At 35.1% G+C, this 27526-nt stretch overlaps 1 protein-coding gene across 1 annotated transcript in view; it reads right to left on the reverse strand.

The window, feature by feature from the left end:
• beat-Vc (beaten path Vc) overlaps window positions 1-24365 on the reverse strand; it is a 131016-nt gene extending 106651 nt beyond the window's left edge. Inside the window, exon 1 of the mRNA XM_036357787.2 lies at window positions 23572-24365. Coding sequence (XP_036213680.2) covers window positions 23572-23662 — 91 coding nt within the window. The 5' untranslated portion in view covers window positions 23663-24365. The remainder of the gene's footprint in view (window positions 1-23571) is intronic.
• Between the last annotated feature and the right edge of the window lie 3161 nt (window positions 24366-27526).

Below are 27526 nucleotides of genomic sequence, written 5' to 3' on the forward strand. Positions count from 1 at the left end.
TTTCTCCTGATGCACAGCTAGAAGAACAAGAACGTCAACGTCAACTTCGAGCTGCCAATATCTTTGATATGTACGCATTGTTGATAAAGAAAGGACCCACTGAAATATGCGTCTGTTGCGGTGGCACTTGGTTCACTCATCAAGTGAAAAAACTAGAAAAACTTCAACAAAATTTGCGCGCTGAGAAGATGCTAGAAAAGTGTTTTATCTGTCATCAAAATTTCCGTCTTCGAACCAAAAGTACAACTTTTGAAACACATGCTATCGTATTGTTAGGAAGGGCAAGATACCAAATATCTGCCTATCGGAAGGATTGGAGTTTCCTGATATTCCGGAATGCCTTCAGGATTTAACGTGTCTAGAAGAAAGACTGATATCACCGAGGATCCCATTTATGCGCATCATCTCCTTAGGATATGAACGACAATGTGCTATTCGTGGAGCAGTGGTGAATATCCCCATTTCAGTTGTAGAGACAGTCACCATGCTTCCACGAAGATTTGATAACAGCCATATTATTCAAGTGCACTTGAAACGTCGATTGGAATATGAACAAAATTTTATGACAGAGACAGTGCGACCAGCAAAAATATTGGAGGCACATTATATCCAAATGTTAAGTTATTGGCTGGCAAATGCTGGAAATGAGGAAAATGTGCCATTTATTGCGGATCCTGCAGATGAGGCAGAAGTAAGAGACCTTCTTAATGCCCGTCAGGAAAATTTACCGCTTGAAATGGACGAGGATTTAGATCCAGGTAGTCAGGAGACTTTAATGGACAATGAACCCGTTGAAAATCGATCCATTGAACGGGTTGCAATGGCACCAGAACAAGGTAGATGCCCAAGGGACGTTACAACCGACGACGATGCTCAGGAATTGTCGTATGCAACAATTTACTGCGGAAAAAAGTGGACAACTACAACAACATATAGTAAAATTGCACGTTCTGAAATTCGACGCTATGATCGGCGTTGTGTGCGATAAGGGATAAGGGATGAAAATTTTGTTAGCAACCTTATCCAGCATGATGAAGGCTATCATGTACTTAAAGGAGTTCGATCCTCACCTGCACATTGGGAGGCAGAAAAGAAGAAAGTTTTAGCCATGATCCGCCAGTTTGGTTTGCCAACATTTTTTATCACAATGTCTGCTACAGAAACAAAATGGCCTGAGTTGTTAGTCATATTGAAGAAACTGGTGGATAACGTAGACATTTCGGAAGAGGAAGCTACTGCTCTATCAAGCTCTGAAAAGGCGAGACTGATAAGGACAGATCCAGTTACATGTTCCAGGTATTTCGACAATCGATTCCGCCAAATGCTAAAATTATTACAAAACGGGCTATTTGGAGAGAATTTAGTAGTCCGTTACTACTACAGAATTGAATACCAGCATAGGGGATCACCACATTGTCATGGCATGTACTGGCTAAATAACGCACCACAATTGGAAAGTAATGGAATCACCAACACAAATGATGTTGAAACATTCATCGATCGACACATCACAACCGATGGGGATGATTTGGACTTACTGGAATTCATTCAGTATCAAAAACACAGACATGGTCGAGCTTGCCTAAGAGACCTACATGGAAAACAAGTGTGCCGATTCAACATGCCATATCCGCCGATGCCACGGACAGAAATACTTTTCCCTCTGGAGAATGAGGAAGGTATTGAGCAACACAAAGCTCAATTCCAAAAAATACAGGAACTATTAACTCTAACGGATCTCTCAGAGGAAGAAATAATACGGTTGAACTACTTCGAAAATTTTTTGGCGGATGAGCGAATCAACACTGTATCATCTGTAAAAAAGCCACAAATTTTCCTAAAGAGAAAATTTTCAGACAGGCTTCTAAATGCCTATAATAAAAATATCCTTAAATTGCATAGAGCAAATATGGACATTCAATTCATTCTGGACGCATACGCTTGCTGCAGCTATATCATTAATTATATAAATAAATCCAATAGAGGAGTATCAACATTATTGAGACAAGCCATGGAGGAAATAAATGCAGGGAATTTCTCCATTAAAAGAAAACTGCAGCATATCGGAAACAAATTTGTAAATGGATCGGAAATATCGGCTCAAGAAGCAGCTTATAATATTTTGGGAAATATTTATAAATACATCACATCCAAACAACCGAGTAAGGATGATAAAGCCCCGACTTGAATTGAATGCTTTACAGGAGGACTCTACGGACATATATGTGCCGAGTGTGCTGGAGCACTACTCTCAAAGGCCCGATCAATTGGAAGAACTATGCTTAGCAGATTTTGCAGCATGGTTCAGATTTTGCAAAACAAGCAGAAATGTTTCTGATAATAACGAAGAATACAACGAAGTAGAGAACGAGGATGACACGACAGCTGCAGGCATTAAAGGATGGATCAGGAGTTCTAAGGAAAAGGAAGCAAGCCCTTATTCTGCGTTGGAAACGTTTTAGCGTTGAAAGTTCAAGAGCCGATTTCTTCAGAGAAACCGCCATGATGTTTCACCCATGGAGAAATGAGGAAACATACTTATTAAATAATGACGTCGAGAGTATTTGCAATTTACACAAGGAGCGAATTGAGCTGAATAAGCTCAAATATGACAAATTTTCATCGAACGATCTAGAACGGATTTTGGAAAACCTTCATGTCACAGCGGAAGAAACAGCTGATGATCGAGCTGCCTCACAACTTTTAGATCCCGAATTTAGAGCTCTAGCCGTTCCAGAGCCAACAGGAGACATTAATGTTTTTCAAGAGCACAACAATACAGAGGAAGAGGAAGAGGCGGTTCGATTAATTAAACTCCCACCACTAATATTAGAAGACCATTTACTGGCAATGGTGCAGTCACTTAACAGCAAACAGAGGGAATATTTTGCTCATGTAATGCACAATGTCAGTAAAAGGGAAATCTTCTTCGAATATGTCGGAGGCGGTGCTGGAGTGGGCAAGAGTCGGCTTATAACAACTATATATCAATCGTTGACATTGCGAGCTAATAGTGTACCAGGAACCAACCCCGAAACAGCCAAGGTGTTACTCTGCGCACCCACTGGCAAAGCAGCATTTGGAATTGGGGGCCTAACCTTTCATTCGGTTTCAGTGACACATTAAACACAATTCATGCCAATCTCATAGATATTAGGCTTATTATAATTGACGAAATTTCAATGGTTGGAGCAAGGATGTTTGCATATTTAGATTGCAGGCTAAAGGAAATTTTCAGGAGCACCGCTTACTTTGGAGGCATACCAATTATCGTGTTTGGCAAGTGACTTAAAGCAGCTGCCGCCAGTAGGAGAGCGATGGATGTTTGCGCCGAATAGGAATGATCATTACAGTACAATTACAGGAACACCGCTTTGGGATCAATTTCGGTACTTTGAGCTCACTGAAATAATGCGCCAGCGTGAAGATCAAGCATTTGCTATCGCTTTAAATAACATGTCAGAGGGAAATATGACACACGCTGACATCCAATTAATCAAAAGCAGGGAAAAGACCTCTAATGAGATACCGAACGAAGCCATCCATCTATTTTATTCAAATGCTGGAGCAAATGATTTTAAGTTAACTAAACTGGCGAACACGATGACCGAGGAGTTCATTTAGACTGCGAAGGATACAATTAAGTCAAGTTCCCTAACAGAACGCAGCAGGGCAAACATTTTAGAAGCTGTGAAGTCTTTTAAGCCATCGGAAACACACGGAATGCTTTATACATTGCAGCTCAAGACTTCGATCAAATATATGGTGACAGTCAACATAAGCATAAGTGATGGTCTCGTCAATGGTGCTACGGGGGAACTAATGCAGGTTGATTCCGAATCACATAGATCTGAAAGTTCAGTGGTGCGACTATGGATAAAATTCGCAGAATCAAGAGTTGGAAGCTTTGCACGTTCCAAGGAGCCTCACAGTCGCAATGCAGATTGGACACCAATCATGAGCGTGGTCCGATCATTCCAATACAAGAGAAATGAGCAAATAACCATAGAACGCAGACAGTTTCCGGTCATTCCAGCTGAAGCCATAACGATACATAAAAGTCAAGGTGGAACATACACACAAGTTGCTGTTCATCTAGAGGGTAGAGTAAGCAGATCAGCTTTATATGTAGGATGTAGCAGAGCCACAAGTGCCAATAGATTGTATATAATCGGGACATTTTCTCCCCCGAACCCGTTTGGACCGCAGGATCCAATTAAAACTCAACTTAATAGGTTGAAGACAGAAAGAGCATTGACGACATGCTACAGATTTTTGACTGAAAAATCGGAACAACGTCTAGATATTTATTATCAAAATGTAAGGAGCCTAAACAAGCATATTGAAGATATCAGATCAGACAAGCTGATTTGTTCTGCTGATATTCTGTGCTTTGCCGAGACATGGGCCGTACCTCAAGAAGAATTCCCAATAGAAGGCTACAGTGTTATTGCACGCCTTGATGGAGAAACAAGATCATCCCGACGACGCCCTGCCAACGGCCTTATAATATACTACAAGCAAGATAGGTGCCCAGGTCTATCAGAAGGATCATTTTTAAGAAACGACACCGGTTCAACAAACGTTTACCAACTGTTAAACGTAAACAATTCAACAGTTTCCATATCACTTGTGTACAGGAACCCTCGCTATAGACTTCCGGAATTTAGAAACCAAGTGGAAAATAATATCCGTCAGATAACTGAACAGTATAATGGACCGTCAGTAGTCCTTGGTGACTTTAACATATGTCGCCTAACAGCAACTGATGATTTGGAGGCTCGATTGCAACAGTTAGGATTTCGATCTTCATTGGCTAAGGTCGCCACAACAAAACAGGAAACAGCAATAGATTGGGTACGGACAAACATGGATTCTGCAATGACCTCATGTATCACATATGAAACACCATATAGTGACCATGACGGAATATTTTTATACTCTCGCAACCTGTTGCTACAGAGTATAATAGTTTTGTTCACCTAACGGTTGTTTGTATCACCTAAAATTAATCGAGTTAGATATAGGGTTATATATATATAAATGATCAGGATGAAGAGACGAGTTGAAATCCGGGTGACTGTCTGTCCGTCCGTCCGTGCAAGCTCTAACTTGAGTAAAAATTGAGATATCTTTATGAAACTTGGTAGACATGTTTCATGGTACCGTGAGACGGTTGGTATTGCAGATGGGCGTAATCGGACCACTGCCACGCCCACAAAACGCCATTAATCAAAAACAAATAACTTGCCATAACTAAGTTTCGCAATAAGATACAAGACTGTTATTTGGTACACAGGATCACATTAGGGAGGGGCATCTGCCGCTAATGCTATAATAACAAAATTCACTGGAAGCAAATGTTTTTAGCACTTCTATTGACGGTGTGAAAATAGATGAAATCGGGTGGCAACTCCGCCCACTCCCCATATAACGGTACTGTTAAAAACTACTAAAAGCGCGATAAATCAAGCACTAAACACGGCAGAGACATTAAATTTTATCTCTGAGATGGTATAAGATGACTTTATAGGAACCGCGTTCAAAATTAGACAGTGGGCGTGGCACAGCCCACTTTTAGGTGAAAACCCATATCTTGAGATCTGCTTAACCGATTTGAACCAAATTCGGTGCATAACGTTCTTTTCATGTTTCTATGTCATAGTGCGAAAATGGGCGAAATCGGATTACAACCACGCCTATTTTCCATATGACACCATTTTAAATACCACTTGATTCTTTCACTTTCCACTATGCAAATCAAGCAACAATGATTATATCGGCGTAAAACTTTGCGTGAATAATACGTTTAAAGTATGCCACCTTGTGACCAAAAATTTTCTAAATCGAACCAAAACTGTTCAAGCCCCTAAGTACTAAATATATATATGTGGACCCCAGTGCCTATAGTTGACCTTCTACCGAAAATATCAGTCAATCCACAAAGAACTCTCAAACGAGTATACCATTTGACTTTGCGAGAGTATAAAATGTTCGGTTACATCCGAACTTAGCCCTTCCTTACTTGTTAATATGTTAGATTTAATATTATTAAATTTAAGTTTGTATTATAATATAAAGTGTAAGTCATAGATGTAATTATTGTAATTTATATATCATATAAAAAAGTATTATAGAATAATAAATATTATTATATGTTATATATTTTCTAATTTCTATAAATATTATAATTTGTTTTGTTTTCCATTAATTTAATGTGAATAAGCAATCAGCTTAAAAAATTAAAATTTATGTAAATGTCTGAAAGATCTATTTACCTCAATAACTAACTTTAATTCGAATAGAAGATTGTTTATAGCAAAGAACCTGGCTAGAAAGAACTGGCAAAATGCTTTCCGTTGGATGCAAACCGTTGGCAAGTCACGTTCTCAAATGTAGTCATACATATAGTAGTTACTAAAAGCAATGCACCTGTGAAGGGTATTATAGCTTCGGCGCAGCCGAAGATTTTCTCTTTTTTTTTTCACTGTGTGCTGGACGTGGTCTATTCGGTCAAATATTATCCATGCAATAATGAATGCTGGTTATGAAGATGGGTGATGGTGTTGCGAATAGTGGGCTTAGTAGGTCGATTATATTGACCATAAGTTGAGCGAAGCGCGAAACACATTATTTACAAAACGAGAATTTTCGTAATAAATTTGAACGATTTGTAAACGTTGTTCAGGCGAAGGTCTCTCCATGATGAAATGCCTAATAATACTGCACAAAAATCAGATGACAGCTTGACACGGCTTATGCGTGATCTGTCAAATGAAGGCTGTTGAAACAAGCAAGGAAGTGCTAAGTTCGGATATAACCGATCATTTTATACTCGCGCAAAGTCAAATGGTATTAGATGTCTTTGTGGATCTTGCCGTCTTGTTCTATTTTGATCGTCATAGAAATATTAAGGGAATGTTATGTACCGAATTTGGTTGAAATCGGTTAAGCGGATCCTAAGATATGGGTTTTCACCTAAAAGTAGGCGGTGCCGCTCCCACTGACTAATTTTGAACGCGGTTCCTATAAAGTCATCTCATATCATCCTAGAGATAAAATTTAATGTCTCTGACTTGTTTAGTGCTTGGTTTATCGCGCTTTTAGTATTTTTAGCAGTACCGTTTTATGGGGAGTGGGGAGGGTGTCACCCGATTTCACCCATTTTCACACTGTAGGTAGAGGTACTAAAAACATTTGCTTCCGGAGAATTTTGTTATTATAGCTTTAGCAGTTTAGGAGGTATGTACATTAAACCTATTAGGGGCGGGACCACGCCCACTTAAAAAAAGATGCCCCTCTTTAATGTAATCCTGTGTACCAAATAATAGTCTTGTATCTTATTGCGGAACTTAGGTATGCATCTGCAATACCGACCGTCTTACATGCAACCAACATGTGCAAGTTTCATAAAGATATCTCAATTTTTACTCAAGTTACAGCTTGCACGGACGGACGGACGGACAGACAGTCACCCGGATTTCAACTCGTCTCTTTATCCTGATCATTTCTATATACAATTATATAACTCTATATCTAACTCGATTAGGTTTAGGTAATACAAATAACCGTTAGGTGAACAAAACTATTATACTCTGTTGCGAGAGTAAAAAAAGTACCTCTACTTCGATATCCCGTTACATATATTTATATGGAGATTATATTTGTATTTGTATATGTAAATGATTAGCAAATAATGCAATGAAACTTGGGTGGAATCAGAATCGTGTGGTATTTATTAGTTTCTTAAACCTGATGAAACTGTTGATACTAATCACTACTACTACTGCAGAATATAAACAAAATACTTGGCGTGGAGCTGCTAGCCCACCCGCCGTATTCACCAGAATTGGTAATTTCCGATTACCATTTGTTTTCATCGATAGGACACGCAGTATTTCGATTCCTACGCAGAAGTCGAATATTAGGCGTCTGATTAGTTTGCTTCAAAAGACGAACATTGCTGTTGACATGGTATCCACAAATTGCCAGAAACATGATCAAAATGTGCAAAAAGTAATGGTCAATACTTTGAAAACATTATTTTTTACTTTCCCATTCAAAATTAGTCTTAATTTTCAATTTAATTTTCACAAAAAAGCTCATTTCATACCAAGGTGTAGTATATGTTTTGATGAGAAAAACTTGAAGAACACTTATTGCAAATATACATTTTTTTATATTGATTATTACAATTTTACCTTGTATTATATTACAAACCATTAGGATTACTCAGAATTAATCGGTTCATGTATTATATCACACCATATGAATGTATTATATTGTAATATAATCTGGTTTCGTTCCATCTCGGACAATATGTGAGGACAGCACTAGGTCTAACACCAAGCGTTTTCGAATCAAAAAGTGGTAAATTTATTGAACCCAATCGTTAGCCTCCATTTAATGTAGATGTAGAACTTAGGCATAGCCGTGACAGACCCGATTTCAAAATCAAATGTTTCGAATAACATTAAACAATTTTTTATTCGTCAATAAGAATGGGGAAGTGACCGAATTCTCACAAGAAAAAGTTTTCTTTAAAATTCATTTACGCCCGGAGTCCGTTTAAAGCTGGTGTATCTCTTCTTTGCGGGCTAAGAAGCAGTGCAATAGATATGGTAAACTCGATTCCGATTCTATTCGAAAATAGAATTTTCTCCCAAAATAAACGATTATTGAGAATCGACTTTTATTTTTTGAGATCGATCAAAAATCCATTATTGACATTCGATTTTACGGTTAATTGACTAGTTTCAAGTTCTACTATACATACAAGAAAAACAAAGCTTGAGAGATATTTTTATACAATCTAAAATTATATTTCATTGAATATTTTTTAATACTAAATGTTATTTCCTGTCAATTCATAATAATGGCGCCGAGCAGCGAGTGAATTTATAAAGTATATAAAAGTTAACTGAGGTCACCAATGTGAAAAAGGATAATAATAGCACAAATAATTTAATTAAACATCTCGACTATGGGATAATAGCTTTAGATTGCTAGAATCAAAAAATGCCTAAAACAAAAACGAAATCGAGCAGAATTATTTAAAAAAGATTTCCATCTGTAGAATACATTTTGCATATGTGTATAGGAGATCTAATAATCCAATATTTTCGTAGAGAGAAGAGAGAGTACCAACCAATAAATATTTCTATATACAAGTACACCTGCTAGGTTCAAGTTAATCGTTAGTGTTTTAGTTAGCTGTCAGCAGGGTTAACATTAGTGCTCTTGCTTGATCATTTCTTAATCGATGTTCCCGTGGTAAAGTTAAACATTTCACAGAATGTCAGTTGAAAGGGTTGTATGGTAGAAGACAAGATAGAACCTCTACATTTATTTTTTCCTTTGCGAGAACAGGGCTATAAAGCTCGGATATTACAACTTCAGACACCTGGTTAAGCAAAAGTCCTTTCTCACCGCAAGATCAAATATTACTCGGAGTGGATCAGATTAATAAAAACTTTTTTTATATTAGTGCGAAGTTTGATCTCCATAAGAAAGTTAGTGTGTTCGGCATATTTTTGTTTACTAGGCGAAAGATTTGTCTGGCGAGTTTTACCATGGAACAAACTTTAGTCAACTTTATTACGGGCACAAGTACTTGACAAACACAAATAGTTGAGCAGAGGATCTCAATATCTCTTGTGGATCGACTATGAAGCGTGTCAATGCTAGACTCGTACCAAAAGATCTGTATCTTTTGCAAGAACGAAACAAATAATCCGCTTCGGGGAACGTGCCATGAGTAAATTCAAGCCCTTAGAAGTCTTTCACTGAAGGTACCGAAGGCCATCCCAGCCAAAGCTATTTTGAAAATCATAAAAAAGATTTTTATTAAAATACGTGAGACGTAGTTTTTTTCAGTAAAATTTGGTCGATGGTATATAAAAGTTTTGGACTTGGTACGAGTACCACTCAAATTAATTCGTAAATACTCCGAGCAACATTTAAAAGCCGAACAAGGTAACACCTCATTCTTTAGATATTTGGTTACAATACTTAATAGCGTGACTTGTATATATATATATATACTTGTATATATTTACAAAAAAATTTCAAGTCTATACTTGTAAGTATATGAATGCAAAAATTGGATTGGAAGACGGGACTTAGATCTAAAGTTGAAGCTGAAGTAACAGCAAAATAATATTTAATTGCCCAACGTGAATTAGAAATTGCTGCATGGAGTTCTCGTAAAAGTTTGCAAGTGACTTATTTTATCGAAATAATAGTCATATTATTTTATATCTTCTCCGAAACCGCCAGTCAATGCACATAAAGAACGCTTACAAATATTTATAAAAGCCCACATTTCACAATTAAACACCAAACAAACTATTCGAAAACGCTTCATCGATATCCAATGACCAGCCCGAATTTTTCTTATAATAAGTTTTGACATCAAATGAAATTAAAAAAGTTTTTGACAGGAGCATACCGGCGCTTCTCCGGTAACATGCAGCCCAGCGTTGCCGCCGTCTGCGCCATAAACATGCCCGACGCAATCGCTGTCCAACTTTTCTGCAATAAACATATTTAACGTATCTTCAATATCTGTTTATCGGCTATCAACTAGGTATTATCATGTCCGCGCTGAGTCAGTGCTCTGTGCAAGCGCATCGCGCATCGTAGCTTAACTTTTAATAAAATAAAACGCTTAAAGCGGGATTTGGCGCAGCGGCGGGACATCTAGCGATGTGGTGGCTTACGTTGAAGCGTGAAAAAAGCGAGCGAATCAAAAAGTAAGTATCTGATATCAGATCACTTTAAATGTCTTTATTTTATTAAAAAGGTTCACAACTTTCCGGCACAAACACAGACATGCTGATGTTTGTGTGTGTGTGTGTGTCCGCTAAAAAGTTCTTGCAGCATTGCTCATGTGTCGGGCCTTTGTGCTGTTGTTGGTGTGTTATGTGAATACTTCGGTACACGCTTATGCCATTTCAAATGTACGTCTATACGAGGGTGAATAGATAATTACTTACTTTTACTATCTGATAGCGCCACTAACGCAAAGGAAATTTACTTTTGTATAGTACATAGTCGTAGATGAATACTCAAAATTTCGGTTAAATCAGACTCGTAGTTTTGTATTGACCGCGGGTGGAAGCCACACCAAGGTTCCCCAAATCGGCAACCACGAAGAATCGCGATCTCGTAATGGTTGTTATGCAAGTTGTGCAAGATATCTGCGGCAGTAAATATCATTTCAGAATGGCAAAAATATTGCGGGACTCTACTTTGACGAATTATTGAAAAAAAAAAACATAGCATTTGGTGATGAAAAGACACTGGCTCACACTTCTGTCAAGTCCCCGACAAATTAATCGAAAACAAACTTTTACCACATCGACATTATTTTCTAGGTTTGGTCCTGTGCATCTTCTTCTTTTCCAAATTTGAAAATGTCAATCGGCGAACAGTCGAATGAGAACGTTATCTCCGCGACGGAGACTTACTTTGAAGGCCACCAAAAATAATATTTTTCAGACGGGTTAATGTAATTGGATAATAACTGGCCAGTGTATCGAGCAAACATGGGTCTAGCATGAGAAATAATCTCGATTTATTAAACTTTTTTTTTTCTTTTGTAGGCGAAGTAATTTCTGGACAACCGACAATCCTCGTATGTATGTGTTAGTAAAGAGAGTGTGGCAGTCGCCAGTTCAATTCGACACGCAGATTTTTCCCCAAATAAATTCCATAAAGTTGGTGATTTCATTTCGTTGCAAGTTGAGTTTTGCGCGCTTTGAGATTTGAGCTGCATTTGCGAATTGTTCAAGCGTACTTTGCCAGCACTTATTTCTACACGCTCGCCTACATAAAAATATCTAGTACACAGACAAGTTGCTATGAATATCGTACATGTGCAAGCGTGCATGCCCAATCTGACGTGTATACGAGTACAATCGTTCGTGTTCATATTGTAAGTCCTGGAAACTGTATTGAAACATTTTGTTTTTATTTTTATGCATTTGTGCATTTTTCTAAAGTTAAAAGTTTTATTTGTCTTCGCTTGACTGGCTGCTTAGTAAATAATATGCAAGTACGTGCGTTGGTAGAAGAGATGTACAGGGTGTGTAATTTTTCATGACGGTATGCAAATATTGAACAAAAAATAATTTGGTTTATTTTTGGAATTCCTCATGAGGCAAGTAATATTCAGATGTGATCGACTGAACAAAATCAGAAAAGGTTTCTTACATATTTGCCGTCCATTCTAATATTCCGTCTTAAGATGTCCTTGTTCCTGGTATTGACTCGTTAGAATTTATATAAATTAGATTTTGTGTTAATAGCTGCTCCATTTATTTGACTACAGACTATATAACTCCCAATGGGACTTATCTGTATATATGCAGAATGCTTCTTTTATAAATAAAGCTATCGTGATGACAAAAAATTCAGATTCCATAATTATTTTTTGTTATACATAACTCTCCAAATAATAGGCAATGTACTTGATAATAGTTATCAAACTTCTAGTCTATGATTTGCCATTAATTCTCAAAAATTTTAAGAAGATGTGCATTTCCTAAAGATTTATCCCTAATCTTAGTTATAGATACTCTTGCAACATGTTGCTACAGAGTATAATAGGTTTGTTCACCTATTGGTTGTTTGTATCACCTAAAAATAATCGAGTCATATACAAGGTTATGTATTATATATATCCTTCGAGAGACAAGGCCGTGTCATATATGACACTTTCAACCATCTTCTATGTATGATAGGAACTTAGATGTGTCTAATTTTTCTTTCATAATAGGTATTGATTGTAGCTTTTTTTTATGATTTTCATAACCAATAAATGTTGAATGGGTTCAGAGATTGTGTTTGTACTCATGTTGCCTGAAAAAAACTATTAGTAATTACGTAAAGGGTGCGTTTGGGGAAAGTGTCGCATACGACACCGCCTTGCTACATATGCCCTGAAAAAATGCCTTGTCTCTCGAAGGATATAAATGATCAAGATGACGAGACGAGCTGAATTGTGAGTCACAGTCTATTTGTCCGTCCGTCTGTACAAGCTGTAACTTGAGTAAAAATTCTGATATCGTAATGAAACTTTGTACATATGTTCCTTGCGAAAACAGGAGGACGAGGTCGTTAATAGGCGTAATCGGACCACTGCTATGCTCACAAAACGTCATTAATTGAAAATCCATAAAATACCATAACCAAGGACTTAATTAAGATCCAAAACTGTAATTTGGTACAGGATATTGTAATAGCAAGCCGCACCTTTGGGCAAAAAATTGTGAAAAAATAGGCGTGGCCCCGCTCTGTAATAGGCTTAATATACATATATCCTAAATCTCTAAAGCTACAATAACCAAATTCAATTAAAACATATCCTTTAAGAACCCCTACCGACAGCGCGAAAATGGATAAAATCGAATTAGGATTTTTAAACATCCGGTTTGACATTATCCCGAATATATTGGTGATGGTATGTGAGTTATCTGAATGAAACTCTGTGGTCCTCTCTTCTGTTAATAATAAGTGTTAATGGCTAAAATAACTTAAAGCGGTTCAATACTATTCCTATCTATCGGTATCGGTCAATACCATTTATAAGATATCTTAATAAAAATAACTGAACGTATAATATTTGACATACTATAGTTTAATGCCGAAAATATGTTATATTGGACTTCAAATTACCCAAACTCCCATATACTGAATATAATGATTTTCGATATTCTAACAAACCCTATGCTAAATGTGTCCGTCAGTGTATGAGTTATATATAATTATAAAATTGTTTGAACATATGTTTTTGAATATATCTGAGCAATGTCAAAAGTTAGCGAAATCAGGCCAGATCTATACTGCATCCAAAATACTATATATAATGATTTCTGGTTTCACCACTGTCTTTAAACCGTTTATGTTGGTCAAAATGTGTCATATTTCAATAAATTTAAGTGGACAAGCTGTCTTAAATATTATATTAGGTCAAGTAAAAGGTTCGTTCGGTTTTTATCTAAGAAATGGCGTTATTGTTCATAGTACTAGTGTTACGTGTCGCATCATGTCATACTATACGGCGCTAAAAACGTGTTTATTCGCGCTAAAAGTTTGTCTTTGACAGTTTTTCGATTGATTGACTCAGTACGTTGTGAGCGCTCGTCAAAGATGGACACCAACAAAGAGAAAATTCGCTATATTTTACAATTTTTCTTCGATCAAGGCGAAAAAGAAGCCAAAACTGTAAACGAACGTGTAGCAAAAAAGTGGTTTGCTAGGTTCCGTTCCGGTAATTTCGATTTCAAAGATGCACCACGCGTCGGGAGGTCTGTCGTCGAAAATTGCGATAAAATCATGGAAATAGTGGAAACAGACCGTCCCGTGGGCACTTATTTAATTGCTGAGGAACTAAAGATAGGCCAGAAAACCGTTTGGAACCAAGTGCATAACCTTGGAATCAAAAAAAAGCTCGATGTTTGGGTGCTACACGAACGCTACAAAACTGGAGCGGATTGCGATTGGCGATGAAAAATGAGTCACTTACGACAACATCGAGCGCAAACGGTCGTGGTCAAAGCTCGGGGAAGCGGCCCAGACGGTGGCCAAGACTGGATTGACGGCCAGGAAGGTTTTGCTGTGTGTTTGGTGGAATTGGCAAGGAATCATCTACTACGAGCTGCTCCTCTATGGCCAAACGCTCAATTCGGCCCTCTACTGACAACAACTGGACCGCTTGAAGGCAGCATTCATCCACAAGAGGCCATCTTTGATCAACAGAGGTCGAATTGTGTTCCATCAGGACAACGGTAGGCCAAACACCTCTTTGGTGACGCGCCAGAAGCTCCGGGAGCTCGGATGGGAGGTCCTAATGCACCCACCTTATAGTCTGGACCTGGCACCAAGTAATTACCATCTTTTTCTGTCCATGGCGAACGCGCTTAATGGTGAGAAGTTAGCCTCAAGAGAGGCCTGTGAAAATTGGCTCTCCGAGTTTTTTGCCAATAGGGACGCAGCCTTCTACGAGAGGGGTATACTGAGGTTGGCATCTCGTTGGCAACAAGTTTACGAACAAAACGGCGCAGATTTGACTTAGATCGGACAAATGTACACAAAGTTATCATCTTTTGAAAAATCAATAAAAAACCGAACGAACTTTTCCCTTGACCTAATGTATTAAGCACTAAATATGAAGGGAATTGGTTAGACCTTGGTTCAAACCTCATATTTCTATAAATATATATTCTATATATAAAGAATTTCGATTCTCTGGTTAACGTTTTCCACATCTACTCAATACATTAAATTTAACCTCTTCTGTTGAGTTTATATTATATATACCTACCATATGTCATTTGAAGATAATTTAGATATTATTTTCGCTAACGGGAAGTAAACTGTTGTTATAAAACTAAATGGGTATATGAACTATATTATAGGGCAATAAGATTATCGGTTACATTTTGAAACGAATTTCAAGAAAAAATAAAATTTTTTGGAAAGAAGCAATTCTTGCAGCTGGTAAAACATAATCATCTTTTTGCTGTAAAAGAAAGTAATTTAGACTAGAATGGCATATATTCAAATCGTAAAGAGATATGATCACTTACGAAATCTACTTATTCTCGTCGACAACTCAATGTAAAGCGGTAAATGCGAGAATGTTAAAAGGGATGAAGATTCAACTAGATGAGCGCACACTGACAGTTGGAGATGATTTATGAAGCTAACAAATGCATGAAGCGAAGTAGTATGAGCTTCATACAAAATACAGCTAACATAAACTGAAATGTCGGGAAACAACATACATTGTACGTATATACGTACGTAACTACGTAACAGTTGAAGGAATGACATGAAAAATGTGCATGGAAATGAGTTAAAAATAATAGCCAATGGATCGACAAGCTACAGAGCAAATTGTCATATATATATATATATATTTATGTACAAACACATACAAATACAGTAGTGCATAGCTGTGTAAATATGTACGAGTATGAGAGAACGCAGCCCACCTTATTCTACTGAGTAAGCGATCAATACAGTAAAAGTAATCGGAAGCAGAGCTGAGCTGCATAAGCGATTTTTAATAACTAAAACGAGTGGTCAACGCCAGTCTGTGTGTGTATGTATGTACATTAGATGTGTGGAGCATAATTTTATGGAAGTTTCTACAGACGTACATAAGTTTGCTATACTCGTGCATATGGAGAAAATATGTACATACTTATACATGTATGCATAATCGACAATTTGAAAACAAATTCGCCACTGACAGCATGAAACGCTCATTCTTGGCGAATAGATGAAGTAAGTTGTCGGAAAGTGGATAGTCAAATTCGAAAAAAAGGAATTATTAAAAGAACAGATGTACGAAATAGCATTGAGCGAGCAGAGTGGGGCTTGAAATAAAAGATGTATTTTTCTGGGAGTTTTTAAAGCCGCTCAACTTATTCTTTCGTTTAATTTTTACACTTCTTCTTGTATTATTGGGTTTTAGAAAAAACTTAGTTTGTTTTCCAATTTTATTTTCTCTTTTGTTTATAAATATAAATATTCATAAAAAATCTAAGTTTTTCTTTATTTTTTCGGTATCAGTATCATTTAATACATTTAGTGGAAATCGACCCGAAAGGAAGTATGATATTGTGTCTCTGTCGCGCTATATTGGAGGCATTGTTTGAGCTGCTTTTCGATGGTTGTTGCAATTTCTTATGAAGAGAGATTTGAGAGTGGTAGCCACTATTAGGATTCAAAGGCTCCCAAAATTGTATTCAATTGCCTTTACTAAAATTGATATACCGAAAATATTTTCGGTTATTGGCGCCATATACGATTCAGATTGTTTTCCAAAAATCGAGAATCAATGGCTGTTCTTATTATAAAGCAGTCCTTTTAAGAGGTGAAGGCATATGTAAATGGCCTATATGCAGTATGAGTATGAAGCCAATGAGAACGTAAAATTTTTACAAAAACAAAATAACACTATAAATTTCTGATTTTAACAGAATCAGTATATAAGTTAATTGCTGATTAAATTTAGCTCAAGAATGCGGAAATGATGAGACCTCTACTGCTCTATTAAACCACATTGTAGCCCATATTTTCACAATTTTTAAGATGAAAATATCCATCGATATATATTAGTTCCCTATTAGCCAAAACAAGTGATTTATGCTGTCCCTTACTTTCCACGATTTCATTCCTGAAAGACGAAAGCTAGGTGACACAAATTACTCCCATACTTGCACTAAATATTTGAATAAATTATAATTTCTATTTCGTAATTATTATGTTTATTTTTTTCAACACAACTAGTAAGCATGTATTTTGATATTACTAGAGTACTAATTCAGCGATTAACACCTGTCAGGTAAACATTACACATTATTTATTATGTGCTTATACATTTTAATATCTCGTATATTTATATAATAAAATAAATGAAGCAAATAAGAAAAATACTTTTAATATAATTTTTTTATTATAATTTTATACTATAAAAAAATAATATTTTACCATACATTTTTTTTCTAGAGAAAGGACAAGGCTATCATTATTTAACAAGGTGAACATGGCACCTTTTTATAACGAAAATTTTAGTCAGAGAGATATCTTCATGAATCACACATATTGCTTTTGATAAATAATGGTTTAAAGTGAAGTAATTGCATCTTTGATTTTTTAATTTTAGTGGTAAAGTTCATGCTCAATACCTATACTTATAACTCGTTCGACTGTTCTTATTCCTACATATATATAACTGAACTAATTATTTAGAAATTAATCATCCAGTCTAATTTGAACAATTGTCAGATATGTATTTTGGAATTTATTTATATTAATTTATTTAGAATGCAGCACTTTAGAAATAAACGAAACTCATATACTTATGTATTAGAGCAATCGTTAGAGCAGGATTACACTGGAATTGCTAAAAATTCCCTTGAATAGCTGGTACAGTCCGTTCGATTCGTTACTCTCTAAAGGAAGATAAACAGGAAGCAAAATAGGTCTTATGAAAATATATAATTTTAAAAACTGTTAATAAACGTCAACTTGTTGAGTTTATGTAATGGAAAAGTTTAGCAAAATAACAGTGAGGTGTTGAAAAATATTACCTATTGACTGAGGGAGAAACATAAACACACTATAAAAACTACCATTTGTCATTGCTGTAATTTGCAAAGCGATAATTTTTATATTTCACTAAGAGAAATAATTTTTTAAAACAAAATTTTTGTGGAGAAAAAACGCTAGTATTGCAGAAAATAACATATGTAGCCTATTATATAAACAAAGTATTTTAATGGGTTTCATTTGCTAAATTTTCTCAATAAAGAAAATATAGAGTTAATATAATCAAAAGTTACAGCACACGCCATATTATGACACAAACGATGCACACAATTGGAAACCACTGTATAATATAGCCAAAACGCTCTTCATGGCAACTACTTTTTTAATGATTTCAAATTACTTCACTGGAATACATTCAACCTTTTGATCTCTAATTTCTGCAGTGTCACGATTATACATTACTATTGTAATTACTTTAAAAAGTTTTTCATTTTTGATTTCATTGCTTGCTCTTATATTCCTTTCCTTTCCCTAATATCTATTTCATTTCAAGCAAATCATTTGAGGCACCCTGTAATACTGCCATATTTGTATACATGCTCTTAATACCACGAACTCCATTAAATTAATTGCTTAACTGTCAAATTGTTTCGATGCAGTTTTAGCGTTGCAATTTTTTGCACAAAGTTTGCGTACATCATTTGGTGTTTTTGATTTGCCGCAGATCAAATAAACGCCGTTGGCCACAAGGCTTTTGTTTACCTATACAAAGGTTATACATGCATAAACACATATAAACATACATTTACTATACGAGAACACTGCATATTTGATTAAAAAATATGGCAGACAATTACATATATTTACATACATAAGCGGCAATTGTTGCAATTCAGTTATTATTTCGAAAATTCACAAATAAACGGTTTTAATAAAACATCTTTATACTCGTATGCAACTGTTTATTTAACAGTTTGTTTAATAGCAAATAATATGATGCAGAAGTCAACACTTAATATATAATTTATAAATTGTTATAGATGGCTACCTAAATATTTTATAACATATTCAAATGCGAAGCATAATAATAATTGCTAAATAATAAATGTTTTTACCGCAGTCAGCAATTGTCCATAATAACAGCACGAAATAAGTTCCTCGAATTTTGTTATTAAATTTTGATTTAACGGTATGTTCATGTACAATACTTTAATTCAAAAGAATATTTTTATACCCCGAACAGGATATAACGGGTGTTTTTTAAGAAGTGCGGCTTTCAATGAGGCTACACAATTTTCGAAGTTGGCCTTTTTGATTGCTGTTACCTGATTTATATATACTAGCTTGATTAGCAATTTTATAATGAACAGACTTATTCCGGAGCAACGTTTTCAAAATGTGCAAATTTATTACTGAAACGGGTTGGCCACCTATCTCAATTTTCACAAGAACATTTGGTTCAGCGAAGAAGCTCACTTTTGGTTCAGTGGGTACGTTAAACAACGAAATTGTCGCATCTTAAATGATGATAATCCGCAAGCCATTGTTGAGAGGCCGTGACATCCTCAAGAAGTCACTTTTTGGTGTGCTCTGTGGGCAGAGGGAATCATTGGTCCATATTTCTTCAAAAACGAAATCCATATAGTCAATGGGAACGCTATGGAGCCATGACTAATGACTTTTTCGTGCCTGAATTGGAGGACGTTGAAGTGGACGACCTTTGGCTCCAAAAATAAGGTGCTACTTGTCATACAGTCAACGAAATTATCAACTTATTGAAGACAACTTTTAGTGAGCGCAAGATCGTGCGATTTAATACCACTGGACTATTTTTGGTGGAGTTATGTGAAGTTGTTTGGTAATACAAAATGCACATTACATTACATAGATTAGATTTCAGTGATAATGTATAAAATATTACATGTACACAAATAGTCTTCCTATGAAATTTGTGGCTATACAATAACTTGTGATCGGTCCGAATTCGTAAACGTAAGCCCGTAAACCCGAGTTCGGTCGCCTGTAGGGTTGCATATTTTCATAGCTGTTCGTGGCAGAATATCATTACTACGCCACATGAAAGGTTAGTTTGTAATAGAGTAAATTTTTTCTATAACAGTAAAGGTCACTTACCAACGTGATCTACTCTCTCGGGGGGCCGGATATAAAAAGTAACCAGAAAAAGATATGCAATAAGTGGACAAATATCGCAACAAGTCATAACATTGATGCTCAGAAATGATCCGATTTGGCTGTGGATAAATCAATCGATGCTCAAAAATTTCGGCTGGAAGAGTCAGAATTATAAAAGGCGAAGGTAAGTGCTAATCCCGAAAATACGCTACAACTTAAGCCACAGGTAAATGTTATACTATTACCCGTCAGGTATTTAAAGCAATTTTTGGAAAATGATCAAACTGAAGTAATTTAGTAAATGGTTTAATCATAACTATAAGCTTTAAATTTGAAACTGCACCACATGACGAATTCAGCAACGGAGAAAATTAGTAATAAAAAAACGTTTCAAATAATATAAGATTTTATTTTATATAAAAAGAATATTGAATTCTGTTTCATATGTCCTAGTTGAATATTTTAGTCCCTTTTATCATTATCGCTACGTATATGTTAGGTTGCCCGTTATTTTTCAAGTTCACGATATTTCTTTTTAACATCAAATGACCAGAGCATTCATAAAAGTGATTTATAAATTCTGTCTTGCTCATACGACATGGCATACTATATGAATACAGTATATTTGATGCATAACTTTAACTGCGTATAACTTTTAAAGAACGTTTTTATGAAAAAATTGTGAAGGCCCTTTTTTGTAGAACGGAAAAATTTGTATCAGAATGTCGTTTTTTTAGGTTTTAGATTTATTTACTTTGGAGATATAAAATATATTGCAAAAGAATAAAAAATCCCATGTAAAATATATGGGAAGAGTAAAATGATTGAGGCACAGTTCAAAAAAAAAAAAATTAAAATAATTTTTACATTGAATGCTTTTTCTTAGAGCAAAAACTGAAACTTAAGGGATCGTTTGTAAAAAAAAAATCATCTTGTTACAATAAATAACGGACACCCTAATATACATAAACGCATGCATTTTTTAGTTTATCTTGAGTACATAAAGTAATTATTTTAATTGAAAATATATTATTTATTTATTTTCCGCATTAGTTTCAAAAATAAATAATCTAAATGGGAAACCGCCAATGTTAATTGCGAAATATTTGTATATTTGTATATGTGTAGGTAGATATCATAAACTTATTCATTATAAAATCGATTATTATTGCATAAGCACTTACTTACATATGTATGTTGTTCTAAATATTATTGCCAAACGTTTCACATTTTAGGTATATTTGTACCTTCCTATTGTATTTAGACATTATCGAAACAAAAGGCAATTTTCGACATTTATTGATGCATTTTTGATAAATACCTTTCTTATTAATATCCTTTGTGCTAATTTTTGTTACGATACTAAGTGTATATGATTTGTCCGTTTTAGTGAGTGGCGAATTGAACGATTTGTATAAGTGAAGTAGATTGATATAACCAAACAAAGATACAATGGCAAGAGATTATAACATTGGCCAGAGATTATAACATTGGCCATAATAAGGTATCTCCACTTGCTCTATTGAATCTAATTAAACAAGATAAAGTAAAAGATTTAGTACTCCTTGATCTCGAGTAGAGTTCAGGCTTATCCACATACCCTTTTGAAGGGAATTGAACTCTCTTATTTTGATACTGCTTTCGCATGTAAAATGATCAAAGATATCGAGCTGAGATAAGAGGAATGAAAGACGTATGAAACTTGTTTTTTCTCGAAAAGTTTACGTTTACTATTTTTTATGACATTAATACATTTTTAGGAGCTTTCTTGTTAACATTTTTTTACGTATAGGTTCTTCAGTTCAAATTTGACCTATTGTGAAGAAACTTGTATATTTATTTTTCTATTCGGAGTACTGTGATCAATAATCCGATTAACGAACCTTCGTTTTCCTTAACACCTGTAAATTGAAAATAGACTTAATGGATATATATACATATATTGGCCTCGCTTAATCTTATTGCTCTTTGTACTTTTACATCGGGGAATCCCCAGATAATTGGTTTTTTTTTATACTTACGGTCTGCGGTGCCATATAATTATAATACAGAAGTAAACATGGAAAGATTAGCACACGTCTAAGAACAAGTTTGAACTTTGAAGCAAAGATTTTAAAACAAAATAAATGGTAGTGAAATAGGAACTTGTTCAGAAAGTGAGGATAACGTAAAATACACCGTAGCGTCTGATATTTTAGGTGATAGTGACAGAATAGGTTATTAATAAGGTATGATAATGGGACCGTTCGAAGCCAAAGACGAATCATAAAAAAGTTTGCACATTGATTGGTTGATTTATTGTCTTTATAAGCATTTCTAAGATGTAACAATTGATAAGCAGCTAGTAGCACTTAAAGAAACGTACACATTCCGACAGTACATACTATTTTGAAATCAACTGATTTGTCATCAAAGATGTAGTAATAACTAAAGGAAGACTTATACACTTTTCGACACATTGTTTTATTGCATATACTACTCTCCTATCTTACATCCAAAATTTAGGCTGGCACCTAACTGCACCTTATATTAACTACTATTACTAGTTTGTATGTAAGAAGTACTCTAAAAAAATTGTTTAATATAACCAAAGCAGTAATAAAAAACTCTAAATAGGCTTAAATTTGAAATACATTTAATTTTTTTTTCATTTAATAGTCAATATTTTATTTTTATTTCTGTATTTAAATATTCTCTTTCTGTATATAAACATAAGTCTTTGCTTCGCAAAAAAAATAATAATAACAAAACAACCTAGTATATTAAATTAGTTTCTATGAGAAAAATCGACTGCTTGGGTAAATTTTTACCAAAAAAACTTTAACGTCAATAATTTGAAATAAATTATGAAGGTTATGACTATGGAGGAATATACTATTATCTAAATTTGAAGGACTTCAGACCTGCTAATTAACAATTATGACTTATTTTAGTCTGTTATTAATCTTTAGTTTGTATTTTAGATTATGGGTCAGACCTTCAATGCTGTGTATAACTCTGAGCGTTATTGGACTTGTACCTCCTTACTGATAATTCCAAAACTGATTTCAGTTGAAATAGAGTTTTTTTTTAAGACAGAAAATTCATTATTACCGATTAACGACATGCTTTTTTATGCCTATACGGATTGTTTGCAATTTTTATTCGCAAGAATTATATCGACGGAAATTGAGCTCCAACATGGCAAATAACAGTGTTTTCAAGTGAGTAATTCAACCATAAATTTTTATTTTTACTCGTGCGTTAGAAGTTAAAATTCTTGGTCAATATTTAGTAAAGCATTACCTCCCATCAATATATTGTATGTACAGTTATTCATATATATATACGCATATTTATTATAGAAAAGCCAAGTCATCAGCAGCTACTTACCGATAGTTGCCAAAAGAGCGACAATAAAAAATTGTATGGAATTCATGTTGATTCCTTTCCAATTTATCCAGTAATCCCGTGCAATCAGCATAAATCCATTGCGGAGTTAAACACTTTTACTTTTATTTTCCGTTTTTGCTTTGTTTCTATTCCACAACGAGCATCTACGCCAACTTACACAATTGCAACGGCTCACATACACACTTAATACAAACATGCAATTTTTGTAGGTTTCTCAAACACGCGCGCGTGTTTCCTTGTGCGCTTTGTTTGCTTAACGCTTTCAGCGCGCCATGTTGGGGGATTTTGCGCCGATGGTGATGTCAACATGCGCTCGGTTTAGCAAACACACACATTGGGACAAACAGACACTGCTTATCCACATACATATTTATTCTCATACAACCACCTATTCGTTACCCATCCGTTGGCACTTACGAAGGTAGGTGTGTATAGACGTGTGTGGCATGATATGTGTTTGTTTTACTTCAATTATTGTATTATTTATTTATCCCCTCACATTTTGTCATATTTCACTTAAAGAATTTTCTTAAATTTGACGGCGAAACTTCTTTATATAAAAATAATTTGGCTGTCGTAAATTATTTCTTTTAAAAGATTTGGTTCAACGGAAGGACTATAAGTTTCAAAGTTGTTGAATTTAATTTTCATCTCACTTCATACAATCAATGAGTTGGAAAAGGGAATTGATTTTAGTTGTCAGCGCACATGCTATAAGTATGTAATATGATATCTAATATGAACTTATGCTCCATTCCTTTTGTCTCGTCTGATACTTCCTCATAGCGTCAATGTTGTAAAGATATAAAATAGTTTAAGCTTCATATAATGTTTTACAGCAATGTTAAGATTTAAGGTGTATTTGTGTCAAATTAAAAAATAAACACTTGCAAACATTAAATAAAAAAGGAAATGTAATTCCTAAAAAATAGATACATACTCGTATATAAGTTGCACTAGTCCCATTGGATCCGTTTAAGTGCTTCATAAAAACTATCAGCTGAATAAAGCCCAGTGTCACGCAATCACCCTTGTAGAGTTATACATTTCGCAAGCTTTCGCTTGATCCACATGACCTAACATATGACTTTATAATACCCTTGTACGCTAAGAAGGAACATATCTTACGTATATTGTAGGTTGGTTTCATATAATCAACATAGATATCGTTCTTACGGTTGACTTTATTACATATGTATACCTACATATATATAATATATATGGGTCAATTTATAAGTGATGCTAATGAAAATAATAGTTTATAGACATAATAAGGGTGGATGCTGAATATTAATGCAACCTTGATGTTGTTATTAGATACGTCGCAATACCATAAGCTACTCATAAGCAACCCCGAACTCACTATCGAACGGTCACCTTCTCATTTTTATATTTTAGTTGCAAGTAACTCATTCTCCTTCATCCTACAACTCTTCCCTTTTTATACTCCGAACAGCTCATTTAAATGAGTACAACGAGCAAAGTCGATGTAGCCATGCCCTTCTCTCTGTCATGACTAGACGATCTAGTCTCCCGATTTTTTCTGGCTGTCCACTTGCTGACTGGCTTGCTAATGACTTGAGATAGGAGGCTGGGGGTTAATTTATTGTTTTTATAAATCAACCGTTACATATGGCGACCATCATTGTCATTCAATATCCTTGAACTGAGAAGTCTATAGTTTTACTAACATTGGTTGTTTTTGCAATTTCCCTCACACTTTCATTTAATTTATTATAACAAAACGACACGGTTCTTTAAAATTTCCTTCATTTTGCCAAAAAAATACCACAATTAAATTAATAATGAACGAATTGCACGATTTAATACTTACTTAAAAATACCATACGCAACTTAAAACTCCGTGTCTCCTTCCGAAAAATAACAGTAAATCAAATATCAAAATGTATTAAGGTGGGCGGGCATAACTGGACGCATGAGTTCCGTTTGGTTTCCCTATGAAATTATTGTTTTAAGTTGCGGTTTATAATTTTTTGTTTTACTTTACGTTTAAAAAGACAAATAAACATTTAAAATTAAAAATTTCAAGCAAATTGAATAATTATTGACTTTTTGTAGCATATAACGTTGAATTTCGACAAATTATCGATCAGTATTGTTCGCCACTGTGTTGTAACTGCTGTTACGCGTCTGCTGCAAATCACTGTCTGCGTATTGTGCTTAAAAAATGCATGTTGTGCCACATTTCAACCATCATTACATACGAAGTCGAGTAGTGAGATTGACTAGTATGCACCCACACGCAAGTGTAGCATTTTGCAAATATGTACATGTGAACGTCTGCTGCTTTGTATACATTTCACAGTCGCCACTTACTCTCACCACACGCAATTTATCGAGAGTAATATCGGCAATCAAGTGGCTTCGCCGTCAGCTAGAACCCCACTCGTAGCAATGAGAAACGAAAAACAATGAAAAAAACGCAAAGAGCTATGAAAGTTTAGACAACGGAAACAGACAATATTTGGTAGCGGTAAACTAAATACCAACACTCGAGCCCAGAGCAAAGCCAGCAATCTGAATTTGAATACGTCGAATTGATATGCAAACTAAAGAACTGGAAGCGCATCAACCAACTCAACGACAGCAACATTCACCACAGGGCCAGTGGCGTAAACGCAGCCACAGAGTTATTCGCAGACCAGCCAAAGCCAAAGCCACATACGCAGTTGGTGTCAGCTAGTTGCCGACTCCACGTTGCTTTATTTATTTTGCTGGAAGGCAACAATTTGAGTTTCGAGGTGTTAGTTTTGCCTTGGTGTTTTTTTGTTTTTTAATACAGATGTCACTCTTAAATGTTCATAATGGGTGCAATATATTCAATACATGCATATATTATATATATGTCTATAAATACTGAGTTTTTTAGTGTAGTATTTTAGCTGAAGTCTTCAAGATATAGTTGACAAGACAGTAGGGAGTATAAATGAGTTCAAGTTTGTGCTATTTCACTTAATTATGCAAATTTGAGAAAGCTATTATTTAAAATGTGGCAAACGTCAACTAGAAAATCAGATTCTTTGCATTGTGGATATGAATGCCAAGTTCTAGACAAATTCCATACAAATTTAGCACTAACACACGTATTTTTTAAGAAAACTTGTCCACTCATAAATTTTGTTGCAAAATACACATTTCCTTGCAAAAACAAAAATATACATTATACCTCGAACTGGGTACATTAAGTTTGCCATGATATTTGTAACACCCAAAAGAGAGACTCTAAAAGGTATATATACAAATATTTAGCGTGACGAGTTGAATTGGTGATCCATATCCGTCTGTCTATACGGCTGTATAAATATGTAATAGTCCCTCAGTTTTTGAGATATTGTCATGAAATATTACAGAAGTCTTTCTCACCAAGAAGCTGCACATTTGTCGAAACAGCCGATATCCAACAACTATAGCATATATCTGCCAACATATCTTCTCGAAATTTAGCATAGATTATTATCGGTAACTCCCCTATATACCGGTTCAACTCCAGTCCTTGTATGGAAATGTTTTTTTCTTTTGACAATGTATCGTCAGGAAATTCGACATCGATTATAACCGATCAAAATCAGGATACAATTCTTTTCATTCACTTTTATGCTATGAAAAAATGCACCAGTGAAGTTTCGGTGCGGCCGAAGTTATCGTGTTTTCGTTTTTATACTCTCGCAACCTGTTGCTACAGAGTATAATAGTTTTGTTCACCTAACGGTTGTTTGTATCACCTAAAACTAATCGAGTTAGATATAGGGTTATATATATATAAATGATCAGGATGAAGTGACGAGTTGAAATCCGGGTGACTGTCTTTTTTTTTTTAAAAAGTGGGCGTGGTCCCGCCTCTAATAGGTTTAATGTGCATATCTCCTAAACCGCTAATGCTATAATAACAAAATTCACTAGAAGCAAATGTTTT

Source organism: Bactrocera oleae, chromosome 2, assembly GCF_042242935.1.
Source record: "Bactrocera oleae isolate idBacOlea1 chromosome 2, idBacOlea1, whole genome shotgun sequence".
Classification (NCBI taxonomy): domain Eukaryota; kingdom Metazoa; phylum Arthropoda; class Insecta; order Diptera; family Tephritidae; genus Bactrocera; species Bactrocera oleae.